Source organism: Monodon monoceros, unplaced genomic scaffold, assembly GCF_005190385.1.
Source record: "Monodon monoceros isolate NGI ecotype Baffin Bay Population unplaced genomic scaffold, NGI_Narwhal_1 Super_Scaffold_7, whole genome shotgun sequence".
NCBI lineage: Eukaryota > Metazoa > Chordata > Mammalia > Artiodactyla > Monodontidae > Monodon > Monodon monoceros.
In genome coordinates, this window is record NW_021703784.1 from 4,022,537 (window position 1) to 4,035,638 (window position 13,102).

Sequence of the window (13,102 nt, forward strand, 5' to 3'; positions counted from 1 at the left end):
AGGCTACCTAAAGTAAAATCGTTTCTGGTATGTGCTTGGTCATACGACCTTGCTTAACTTAAGATACTTGACATTCTGGACGATAACATTGTTTCTCCTTTTGTTATAAATGAAACTTGTAATCTAACTTTTAAACTGCTTCAAAAAGTCTTAAAGTGTTTTTTTTGTTGTTGTTGTTGATTTAAAGTTGTGCAGAAATGTTTATTGAACTTAAAAATCAGAGCCTGGTTGCCTTCTTTGGTCTGTTTTTTAGATTGGAAAATGTTCAGTATCCCTACCAACTCTACATTGCTCCTTCCACCAGCAGCACAGAACGGCCAAGTCCAAATGGTCCAGATAGACCTTTTCAGTGTCCAACATGTGGGGTGCGATTCACCCGTATTCAGAACCTGAAACAGCACATGCTCATCCACTCAGGTAATGTCATCATCCCTACTGTGGCATAAATGAGCACTCTAAAACATTTTATTTTGAAATTTCAGTTAAAAACAGTAAACAGATGCTTTTGAGTTAGAAAAAAGTTTTATCTCTGGGAAGTCTAGTGAGAACAGATAAACATAGGTCCATTGCTGAATTGGTGCAGTGTCAGAAATGTATTTGCTTACAGGCATCAGTATTCTCATTAAGACATGGGTTGGGTGTAATATGTAAATGAAAAGGATATCAGATGCATGTGTGTATATATATATGTGAGGGAGAAAAGCACAAATACATACAGTAAAGCAAATGGGGTTAACAGGGTGTATATTGGTGTTCTTTGTACTATTCTTGTAACTTCTCTAAATTTATAATTATTTCCAAATAAAAAGTTTTTAAAAATTAATAACAATAATTTAATTTTAATTCTACAATCCTAAATTTCTCTGTGCCCTGATTAGTCAGCCTTGTAGTATTTTTTTGGTGTAAAAGAGATTTTGGATAAATGATGTGTAAAACATATTTGAAATTTAAGTTAAGTGTTCACGTAAAGGCAGTAAAATTCTTGCAGATAGAACACTGACCTCTAATAAGAAATCTTTACCGCTATTCTCAGCTGTATAACTATCTCACTTAGATAGGTCTAACACTAATTCCCTATGACTTTGTTGAATCAATGGATGATGTTTTGAAGGGTTTTGAAATTTTATTTGCTAAAACTGTGATAATGAATTGGAAGGGACCATTAATATACTTTATATTTCATATATTAATTTCTACATATTTTTTCCATCACTATTACATTAAATACCCAAAAACTCAATCAAGTAGTAGTTCTGTTGTAATCACTAATTATGTTCAGAGATGTTAGAATTTCCCTTTTTTCTTCTCATTTTTCTCTTGAGATAGGAAATGAAGAGTAGGTACTGATCATTTTCACATCTTCTCAATATAAACCTCACTACTTTAATGAAATGAAGTAATCTTTTGTGAAGATTTGGGCTCTGCTTAAATACTCTGGTTAAATTGTGTTTTGAAGTCTATAAAATACAAGATTTGGAAGCATTCAAAAATCCATTGGAGTATATATTACCTCAATTACCCCCACCCCATGGTGCCTTTCTTTCTCGCTTTCTTTTTTCAAGCACTAGTGACTTCTTAGGTGTTCTGTACCTTTTCTGAGATACTGAGTTTGGAACTCATTTTTGCTGATGATTTTTGTCTTTTCAGATTATCTCTTGCTACAGAATTACAGTTCAGAAGTCTGTGAGGTTTATGACATTTCCACTTATTTTGTCTTTAGATAATATTTTGTTTTGCTTTATTTTATAGGAATTAAACCATTTCAGTGTGACCGCTGTGGGAAAAAGTTCACCAGGGCTTACTCGCTAAAGATGCATCGCCTAAAGCATGAAGGTAAACGCTGTTTCCGGTGCCAGATATGTAGTGCCACTTTCACTTCCTTCGGGGAATATAAACACCACATGAGGGTTTCCCGGCACATTATCCGCAAGCCTCGGATTTACGAGTGCAAAACATGTGGCGCCATGTTCACCAACTCTGGAAATTTAATCGTGCACCTGAGGAGTCTGAACCATGAAGCGTCAGAGCTAGCAAACTACTTCCAGAGCAGGTGAGGTGCACAACAGAAACCGAACCAGGAAAACTGCTTTCTAAACTCTCTTTTCCTGCTTTTAGGGCAGCCTGCTGTGTTTTTTTATCAGGTTGCCAGCTAATCAGTCACATGCCTTTTAAATTCCCACTATCCAATAATGCTCTGATCTCCTGATCTGATCCAATTTTGCTGATCCTTCTAAGTATAAACAATTTTAAATACATTTATAGTTGGCATTAGAAATCTTTTCCTACAGAAGTAGACTACTTATCAGCTCGTTTTGGGTTTTTTGTGGGTTTTTGTTGTTGTTGTTTTAAATACAAGGTTAAAGTAACTCTGTAGTACATTTAAAATAGACCTTATTGGAGAATTTACCGTGTCAGGTGATATTTAGTGATAGTGGATTACTTCAGACTCTTTGGATGTTAATTAAATTCTTGACCACTTCTCTCTTTTTTCTTTAAATAATAAGAGAGAAAATTCTACACCAACTATGGTGTAGAACTAATGGATATGATAATTTACATCAAATGAAGTTTTCCTTTTTTTATTTCAGTTTAGAGCTCCATGCTTTTAATATAAAAAACTTATAATAGAGTTACCTTTCTGATTTATTGGGTATCCAAGGATCAGGTTCTAGTTCTAGCTCTGCCACTAACTAGTGTTATGATTTAACACGTCACTTTACAGATGAAGAAGCTTGAAACGTAGAGAAAGATAAAATGTAAGCTTTAAAGATGATTTCTAAGGTCTCCTCTAGATATAAAATTCTGTTGTCTATTTTTAATACTTTATCAGAATTGTACATCTGTAGGAATTCTTAGTTTCTTATAAAATCAAATCTTAAATTTTTAACTGCCTTCATTTTTTAAATCGTATTTTTCAGTAAATTATTCCTGCATAGATTTTGTTTTCTCTTCAAGCCAGACATTTTGTTTAATGTAATCATTTCTAACTCTGGGTGTCTGGTTATCATATCACTAAACCTAGATTATACATGACATAACAAACTTTGTTCTGGACTAAAATAGTGTCCCAGTTAACCACGCCTGTTTTCTATATCTTCCCTGTACTGAGCCCTCTATCCTCTACTCTTGTTTAACACCTGACCACTTTTCAGAAAATATAACATAGGACATCTTAAATTGCTTTGCAGATGAGCAGACTTCAGTTTTTTAAATTAATAGTGGACAAATTATAAAATAACCTTAAGTATATTAGTTATTGACATTATAAAGTGTAATGAATTTTTTTTTTGTTTAACTGTAAAGATTTAAATCAAGCATCTAAGTAGTTTTTTACCTTTCTCTATATAGTAGATTATATAAAAGGTCACTTATGCCTGAGGATTTAATTTCTTAACTAATTTATATCCAGGAAGTAATAAAAAGCTAGGTTTATATACCTTATAATTAGTGTATAATCCAAGAAAGGTTACGCATAAGTTATTCAAATGATCTTTGTTTAAATGAACATGCTATTTCCGTCTGTTTTGTATACAAAAACTCTTCTACATAGAACAAGCAAGGCTGTTTAGGTGTCCAGAGTGACACTGAAGGTGATAATCTTATCTCTCTTGGTGGTAGGGAGAGTTGGTATACTTTGGTTCTAATGGATGGTTTTGGTTCATATATTTAGGAAAGTTTAGAAGTTGAAAATTCCTGAGTTCTAATCTTCATTCAAAAATTAGAGAAATGAAAAATCCCAATCTTGTTTTACAAATCAGGTCTTTGTATTGTGTCTTATTTATTACTGGCTTGAAAATTAACTCCCTGTTTCATCCTTTGCCTCTTACCTAGTGATTTCCTAGTACCGGACTACTTAAACCAGGAGCAAGAAGAGACCCTTGTTCAGTATGATCTTGGAGAACACAGTTTTGAAAACAACTCCTCTGTCCAGATGCCTGTAATTTCACAGGTCTCCTCGACCCAGAATTGTGAAAGCACTTTTCCCTTGGGGTCTCTTGGTGGGCTGACAGAAAAAGAGGAGGAAATGCCAGGGCAGCCAAAGACCAGTGCTTGTGCCGAGGCAACCAGAGAGGACCCCCCAAAATCAGAGCTGTCTTCTGTAACTATTGAGTAATTTCATGGTTTGGCTTCATTTTTGATTTTTGGAAAGTGCCTGTGCTTGGTCTTGTACATTTGAATTTAATTTAACTTTTTAAGCAAAAAAGGGTTTGGGAAAGAATTTCCCTTTTTACTTTGTAAGTTCTGCAACTGATGTTTTATTTTTCATGACTGAGAGATTGCTTCTGTAAGTGCACAGTAACATGGTGTTGAAATATAATAGAAACCTTGAGACTTAAGGAGAACCAGCTGACTTAAAACTGGTATCAGTTTCCTCTTCCATTATCAGGAGTAGGCTAACAACAGATCACTAGGTCAAGAAGGAATCCGATGATTATTGACCTTCCTGAAATGAAAGCGTACACCAGAGACATATTACAGAACGAATCTGGCAGATGGCCTGAATAGATGTTTACTCCTATACACAGGATATTGTACAGTCTTTTGTAAAGCCTGTTGTTTTTGGAAGTATTTATGGTGAGCTTTCTTAAAAATTATTAGGGTATATACTTCTGAAATCCCATGTGTTTTGTGTTTTTTTTTTTTTTAAGCTTTGTCACTATAATTTTTCATGGTGAAAATTTGGTATTGGGATAGGTATTCCCTGTACCTTTGTAGTACCACTCCTCCAAATAATCTTTCTTCTGTGAAAGAAGGGGAAGAACCATGGTTAAGGATAGTCAACTTGTGCGTGAAATGACCAGGAACAGAGAATATAGTGTGTGAATCGGCTTCATAGGGACTCTTTCATACTGCTTTTCTGGATAAAATTACTGTTTACCTGGTCTTTGAATGTTAATGCCTGGCTAATTGGGTCATTGCCTAAATCAGTTTTCTCTTGCCTATACTTGGCATGATCCCATGAAAAGGAGATATACTGGAGATGTTCTATATTTTATACATAGGTTTGTGTATTGTTGAGGATGTTTTTATTCTGCTGTTTTGGACAAAATAAAGAATTCTCTGTTAAGGCTATATTCTTAACCCAACTGCGATTGTTTACAAAATACCCATATGACAGTGATAAATTGTCCTTATTCCAAAATATTTTAAGACATTGCCAAATGTCATATTAAAAGCAGTTAGGATAGTTTTTACGCAATGTAAGCAATAATGTAGAAGTAGAGGAGAGTCTATAAAATGATGATCTGTGACTCAAATCTATTTGGGGAAAAAAAGGATTGTTAAGACTAAAGAAAAACTAAAAACCTTAAATTAATGACTATTACCTCTTGCTGCTAAAAAAAGAAAAGAAAAGAAAGAAACTTCGTGGTTTATAGTTGAAATATATATGATACTCTAGACTGGAATATACGTTTTTACCTGGTGCCATTAAAGCATCATTGACCTTGATCCTAAATATTCATGAGTCCATGAACAATGATCTTTTGAGTAACTCTTTTTTTCTATGTATATACCCAAAGTTTAATAATTATGAAAACACCTGATTAGGTTAGAAAAAGAAAATACAGTTTCTTATTCAAAACACAAGATCTCAGTTTTGTCTGGGTGCTAGTCGTTAATAATAAAATTTTTCTAAGTTGTAGTGATTTGTTTCATTTTTTTTTTAATTGGCTAATTCTGTAACTTCTTTTATCCCCTACAAATGTAAAGGAAGGGAAAGTGAACTCATTGAAGATTTTTTTTAGGCTAATGTTCTTTCTGTCTGTTTGAATATTCTGCTATTTTTAACTTGTTTCCAACTCCTTTTCTCACTCATGAACCTGTTGTTTCCTCTTTGCTCCCAAAGATAGGTATAGTACCTTCAGGAAAATCGACATGCACAGATTATGATGGCCTCCCATTATTTATGCTTCTTTACTAATAGGTTGAATTACTTTCTTCAACAGACTGTGATACTAAGAGCGGTACTGCTGTGTCTCAGCTGGAAAGGTCAGGAATTTTTATTTTTAATGTAATATAGATCCTTTGGAAACTGTTATGCCTACCAGTAGATAAATCTCAAAAGTTAATTTTAAAATCTTAATGGAGAAAACAAAGAATCGGTAAAATTATGACCAGGAGTCATTGTTGCCCTCAGTTCTAAGAGTTATTTTTTTAAAAAAGAAGAAGGAAGGAAGAAAAGGAGGAAAGAAATAGGGTTAATGAGAAGAAATATATCAGAACCATTTGGAGATTTGTGGGTTGAAAGTGTTTTAGCACACCCCCGTCCTGAGAATTTTGTATTAAGAGAGTCCTACACAGTTTTGGCAGCTCTGAGGTGTTCTGTGTTCTCAGAATGTAGGATTGACCACCATCACTGGCTATTTTTTCCCAAATGGAAACTTTAGATTTTCATTGGTAATTACAAATTATACAGATTTCCAAGTTTTATGAAACATTTGAATCTACTGTGAAAATGCCGATTGTTGGTTGTCTGCTCCCCAAATCTTATCAATACAGGTAACTAGTACTTAACATGTGATATAAACAGAGTCCTTTTCTTTCTATTTCAGTGAGGCTCTACATTTTTCTTGATACACAGTTTAGGGATACTTAGCTTATGGATCTGTTTTAGGAAACTAAGCTATGAGGGATAATTGTATATAGTGCTATTTAGATTTATTTAAAATTCCTCTAAGAGAAGGATGCCTGGATGTATAATTTTTACCAGAATATATGGAAAACATTGCAGAGAGATGAAAGCCAGTTATATTATCTCATCCATTAGAAATTACCAGTATAACTAAACATAAAAAAATTCCAGTTTAGAATACTTTAGCATAGCTATCTTTCTGAAAGGCCCAAGGAGGGGTAACTTTGTTAAAGGGCTTAAATTTTAGGATGCAAGATAAATTGCCTTTTTAAACCAAGTATTTTATATAAGAAAAGCATTTATTTTTCATTTTAAAGCTACCAAATAGGTATGATATACATACTTTAGAAATGAGCAAAGATGTTTGCTGTGATACTGGATATTACAGCTCCTGCAGTCATTCTTTCCATTTTTAAGGGTGTATTCTAACAGTGGAAGTATCTAGCATGTCAGTGATTGTACTAATTCAGAAACGAAAGCATTAATACTTGTTTTCATTTTTTTGAATTTTAAGTTCGAGAAAGGGATGCAGATGGAGTTATCACCCACAAATGTATTTAAATGGATGTTTCTTACTTTGAATTTAAAGTAACCTTCTTAATTTTCATTTTAAATAATTAGTTATATATTTAGTTACATTGCCAGTTTTTAAAGTTCTCACTTTCAGTGAGGCAAAAGTGTACTAAAGTGTTTAAATAGCTTCATTCATTCTTACATTTTAACATTTCAGCAACCATTCTGGCTTACAGAACTTACATTCTGGTTCCATGTTATGACACATGCCCTTCGGTTTTCAAAACAAAAAAAACTTCCATTTTGTTAAAATATGTTACCAAGTGGAATGAACCAGCCAGCACATCTAATATACTTATCGTTGGTAACTCTGTTACCTTCTAACTACTGAGCCAGTCTCTCCGGATGTGTAAATGGTTCCCTGGGAGCCTTTGGAAGTTGTATTAAGTCTTTTCGGTCTTTTATTTTATCTCTTATTATTTTTTATTCTCATAATCTAAATAGAGACGAGTTATCTAGCTTAGTGGCTTTTATTCTGAAGATTCTCAGATCATGGTTTAGTTTCTTTTAGCTTCGTAGCCCCTGAGAAATACATTACTTTATAAGGTAGTGGCAGTTGGTACTAGTATACCACATGGAGAGAATTATTCTTATTACTTGATGAATGAACAATCCTAAAATTATAATATTGTACCCGAAAGGGCTTTGAGATTTAAGGAATTGATGAAGAGAATTAAAACTTTTGTGTGGCACTTACTCTATTTTCACCTGTCTCGAAAATGTGAAGCTCTGGAGTATACAACTAAGTGAGGGAGAATAGTTTTCTAGTTATTAATATTAATTGGGAGGGAAAAAACTAGTAAAGTTCACATCTGGAAGCGACCCAAAGTTGCTAAAAGGTAGGAAATGTGGTTTTCAGTGTAAGTTATTGACATAAGATGATTTATTTATAATATATTTCGATTTTGAAAGTTACTGAGAGAAGCATGTATACCAACAAGATTTTCTTTTCTAAATCAGTGGTACAGAATGGGGGGTGCTCAATTACATTAACCATGTCTATGAGGAATATTTATAGCTAAGCATACTCCTCCCAGGCTTTAGGCTCAAATCGTCAAAATTTAAGTTATTCCGTATTTTGCCTATACCCTTTTTTATCTTTCAGTGTCATTTTTGCTTGACAACATGTTGGTGACCATAGGGTATTTTTATTTGGAAGGTCCTCAGCAAGACTAATTTGCCAAAAGCAATAATGGTTCACATTAACAATGAAGTAGAGTTGAACCAATTTCCAGGTTCAACTAAGGAGCAGACAGTCTATGGGTATTTCAATTTTAGATTATAAATATGTTGAGATTTATTAATGGGGAGTTAAGCCTATGTCAGATTATGGGATGAAGACTCTTAGTGACATCATAGTTGTACTTTTTTTTTTTTTAACTTCATACTTGACACAGATATTTCTACTACATCATAGTGATTATATTTTTATGATTAAAAAAAAGTAATAGTTCCATATCTTTACAAATAGCCTCTGCAGAGATGTCAGGAGATGATGTTACTGGCATCTCAACTTGGCAGTATCCAAAAATTGAGACTGCCTTCAAGTGTATATGCTACTTCGGTTATATAGCTCCCTCTGCATAGGGGCCAGGCCAGTTCCAACTAATACCAAGGTTCTTATGTACATAATAGTTTTCGAAGAATTTAAGGGTTCAGACCATTGGTTGAAAACAAAAAACTTTAAAAAAAAATTTTTAAAGACTTAAAAATTTTAAATTTCCGTTTGAAGTGCCTGGTTTATAAAATCTGATTCTTTGATGATTGCCTTTCTCTTTTAAACGGACTGATTTTGCTGAGTAAACTTAAAGCCCTAGGCTCAATTGTAATGATTTATTGATAAAATTGCTGCTTGATGGTTTGAGGTTCTACAGTGTCGTGACTTTTATTAAATTGTCCCCGTTTTCCCAAATACCGGTCTAACCATATCCAGATTTCATTATTCAATTAAACAGGTTTAAAAATCACCCTGTAAACGAATGTTCAGGTTACCAGAGTACATCGTCTGCTGAGGAAGGATCAGTCTTCCCTACATTAAGAGGAGCCGTCATCTCCTCTAAACACATGCTGTTTCCTTGGTATTAGTGGATGCTGTGTTCATTTAAAGATGGGAAGCCTTTCTTGCAGTTCCTAGAAACACCTGCTTTTTCTAGAAAGAACCTTTTCTATGATTAGGTTATAATTGTGTTTTCTCTAAGAGCTTTCTTTTATTTCAGTTATCAGTTTTCAAGTTGACAAATGCTATGTAAAGTCTCTCATACTGAGAGTGGTCCATTAAATTACTGAAAGTTACACTGCTGTTCATCTTTCAGGTGCCTGAAATGAATGCCATCGGGTGATCAGGAGTGAGATCATAAACTTTATTCATTTTCTTCCTTATACAAAGTGATGGCTTCTAATGCTTATATTTCAAGATATTTTTTAAAAAGACAACAGTCTCTTGTAGAGTAAAATTTGATTTCAATCCAGGTCCCAATAATATATTTGATTTTTCTGTTGTTGCTGGTGCCTCCTGTTGCATCAGATAGAGATTGCCTGCCTCTTTGTAGGGCACCCTTGTGGCACCTTATGTCCAATTGGAAGATAGTATATGGCTTCTTTGTGCCTCTGCTATCTTTTCAAAAGCCATTTTATAAAAATCCTAGGTAGCCTATTTTAATATTTAAATATATATATTTGTGAGAGATACTTTTAGAACAGACTTTTTCTTTTTACTTTAAATATCCTGTATTCCCATTTTTAAGAGTAAATGTAAACTTTCCAGGATTTGAACTTGTCTTTTTCCACAGCAGCATAATGAAAAGTCGATTTGAGACAATAGACCATAATTCAGTGATAGAAGAAATTAATGTCTGATTCAAGGAAACAGACGTGAAGGGAAAAAAAATTGTTTTGATGTAACAGAAATCAATTTTTAAATAAAATTGTTTTAGTTTCTGTAATTTTGTATTTGCTGCTATAGTAGCTCAATATTTTACAGAGCTAACATATAAATCCGGCTCCATTCAAAAACTGGAGTACTTTCTAGTACAACCAGCCTAGGAGGAAGGCGTGTATGTACCACAGTCTTCCAGATGGGTGACTGGCGGTCCTGTTTAGCTAATGAACGCATGCTTTAAAATTCACCTATAGCCCAACATCAAGGAAGTTTGGGAGAAACTTTTATCTTGCTAGTTACAGCATTATGATTCTTTTTGGGCAGTGGCATTTGGTGAAACCCTTGGGGGAGGGAAGGTGATGCTGGGGAAGAAATGTGAATTAAATCATGTGGAAGGGTGTTGTCACGTCTTCTACCCTCTCCTAGAACCAGTACAACTTTCTTACCTGTGACAGGCCCAAGTTCACCAGCTTTGTATCCAGTTATCATCTCCTTCAAGTTTGGCTTTACTTGGTTACAGTGGCCATAGCTAAGTTATTTGGCATGTTTGACTTTCAACAGTAACAAAAATGGTTTTGGATTTATTTCCTAAAAATGTATACAGTGTCAGAACTTCACATTTTATATACTAGTATCTGGCTATGCGTACTTTACAGGAACCATAGTTCTTGGTGACTACATACATATATATATTTTTGTGACTTTTTTGTATACTAAGTGCCGTTTCAATGTTACAATCATTTTTAGAGTTATTGTAATCACTGTGAATATCATGTTTTTTCAAATATGTTCTGAGCCTATAGTGTTTGCTTTGTGAATATATGTGTATCGTATATATTCTGTATAGTTACATTGTACTGAAATATTAGCTTGTTTGATATAAGGAAAGTATGTATTGAGTACTTTTTGCTAGCCTGGTTGTTTAATCTTTTTTTAAAAAGGTTTAAACTTTTTTAAAAACAAAAACTTTAAACCAGCCTTTATTACATGGTCACAAATAAAGTTGCAGTTAGACGGGATGGGCAGGGAAAAAAATAGTTTTGAGTGTCTTTGAATAGAAACATAAGACTAAGGTTTGTTTGGTTCCCCCCCCCCACCCCGACCCTTCATTAAAATATCTTATTAATGCTTTATGGAGTAAAACTTCCTGCTGTTGTTATTTACTGTTGGCTGGAAGGAAGAATTGGTGGTGCTGATCGAGGTCAAGTGGATAAGAAAAGTCATGAGACTAAGGCGCGCCTTAAGTAAGCATCCATTGAGTTTGTACAGACTAGAGAGTGTTCTGCGAGTCAGCACACACATCAGCTTCCTGGGCAGGTAAGAAAAGAGGTGAAAGGGCAAGGAGTCCATGAACACCATCCCTAAAATGGAAAAGAATATGAAGGAGGCTAGTTGGAGAAAGTCATCAAATCCTAGAGCTGTTGAGCCAGGTATCTTGTGCAGACCTGCTTTCCTGAGTGGTGGGTTATGTGTTGAGAAGTTGCCTTGAATCTATCTGAGGCTATACGTCATTGATTAGAGAGACCTGTTGGGATATTTCAATAATACCTCACAACCAAGGAATAGAGAATGGTACTTACTGGGGGAAGGCAACTCATTGCCTAGGTGATGAGCCTGTGAGAGCCTGAAGGAAGGGCATTCTAATTACAGATGCACTTGCTGTGGATTTTGACAATAAGTGGTCTATAGAGTGAGAGCAACCGCCAAAGGAGACTGTGCACTGACCCCAAGCTACCAGCATCACTTAAGTTCAGGGAGGAAAAGCGTAAATTTTTAAGAAGCATTTTCTATCATTCGTGTTGAGTGTTTTGTTTTTTTGGGCTTTTTTGCGGTACGCAGGCCTCTCACTGCTGTGGCCTCTCCAGTCACAGAGCACAGGCTCCGGACGCGCAGGCTCAGCGGCCATGGCTCACGGGCCTAGCCGCGCCGCGGCACGTGGGATCTTCCCGGACCGGGGCACGAACCCGTGTCCCCTGCATCGGCAGGTGGACTCTCAACCACTGCGCCACCAGGGAAGCCCTGTTGAGGGTTTTTAACAATGGTTTACCAAACCATTCAAGGCCGGCAAACTGTTGGGGTCCTCAGTAGCTACCTCAGCCACAGGTGATCCATATAAATGCAGAACGTAGAATTTTAAGTACTCCTGCCTTACAGTTTGATTTGCATATGAATAACAGGCCAGAGAAATTCCTTTCAGAGAATGATACTAAAGGTAGTAAAGGAAGATGTGTGTCTGTCTCCTCGATGCATGGCACTGGGATACATAGTTGGGGCGTTCTTTTCTGAACAGAATGTTCTAAGTACTAAACTGAGAGATCTGCAAATGTACTGAGAGTTTAAATGGGGGGAACTTGCTCATACACGTCAAATCCCAAAATGTAATGTAATTCATCTTTCACGTGGGTAAACTTTTATACAGATGGGGAAACTAAGATGGGGCATATAGTCAATCCAGAAGGAGCTTCCTCGTCAGCCACAGGATGAGAACCAGGGTTGGCACAGCCGTGGGGACGAAGGGAAAGCTGGTTTACTGTTGTTAAACTCTTGATTTGTTTTCTTGAATTCTTGTGCCAAAAATACTTGAAATTTTTATACCCACCCATTTTATAGATAAGCAGACAAGTCACTGCAGAGGCTATGGGCAGAGCTGTCTTCAGAGTCCTTTTGTGGGGCGCCTCGCCTCCATGCAGTCCCACACCCTTCTTTCTATTGTTGCCTCCTTTTTTCCACGGCTGACATTTCTGGGGGCCTTTGGCTGGAGTCTGAAAGACTGAATAAGTGAGGGAGTGCGTCTCATTGACCAGAGAACCTGAAAAGTTAAGACAGGCTTAGCACCATACACATACACACGCTCAGTAAAGGGCCAGCTACAAATGAATTACCTCTGATGATTCGTGCCATCTAGAGACCCTCTGTTGGGAAAGTTGCTTTAGAACATAAGAAAAGATCACAACCAAATAAAATTCCACTAGTCCACTTTAATTTAGGGGCTGAGGCAGACGTGCTCTCTTTGGTAG

The 13,102-nt window shown here is 35.6% G+C and overlaps 1 protein-coding gene across 7 annotated transcripts in view; it reads left to right on the plus strand.

Moving 5' to 3' along the window:
• Window positions 1-11,217, plus strand: part of ZBTB44 (zinc finger and BTB domain containing 44) — a 71,190-nt gene extending 59,973 nt beyond the window's left edge. For 3 of the 7 annotated variants that reach the window (XM_029207802.1, XM_029207801.1, XM_029207803.1), the window contains exons 4-6: window positions 254-417; window positions 1,750-2,050; window positions 3,832-11,217. In XM_029207802.1, coding sequence (XP_029063635.1) covers window positions 254-417; window positions 1,750-2,050; window positions 3,832-4,114 — 748 coding nt within the window. In that variant the 3' untranslated portion in view covers window positions 4,115-11,217. The remainder of the gene's footprint in view (window positions 1-253; window positions 418-1,749; window positions 2,051-3,831) is intronic. The other 4 variants (XM_029207807.1, XM_029207804.1, XM_029207806.1 and 1 more) reach the window with 4 other exon arrangements.
• Window positions 11,218-13,102: the final 1,885 nt, after the last annotated feature.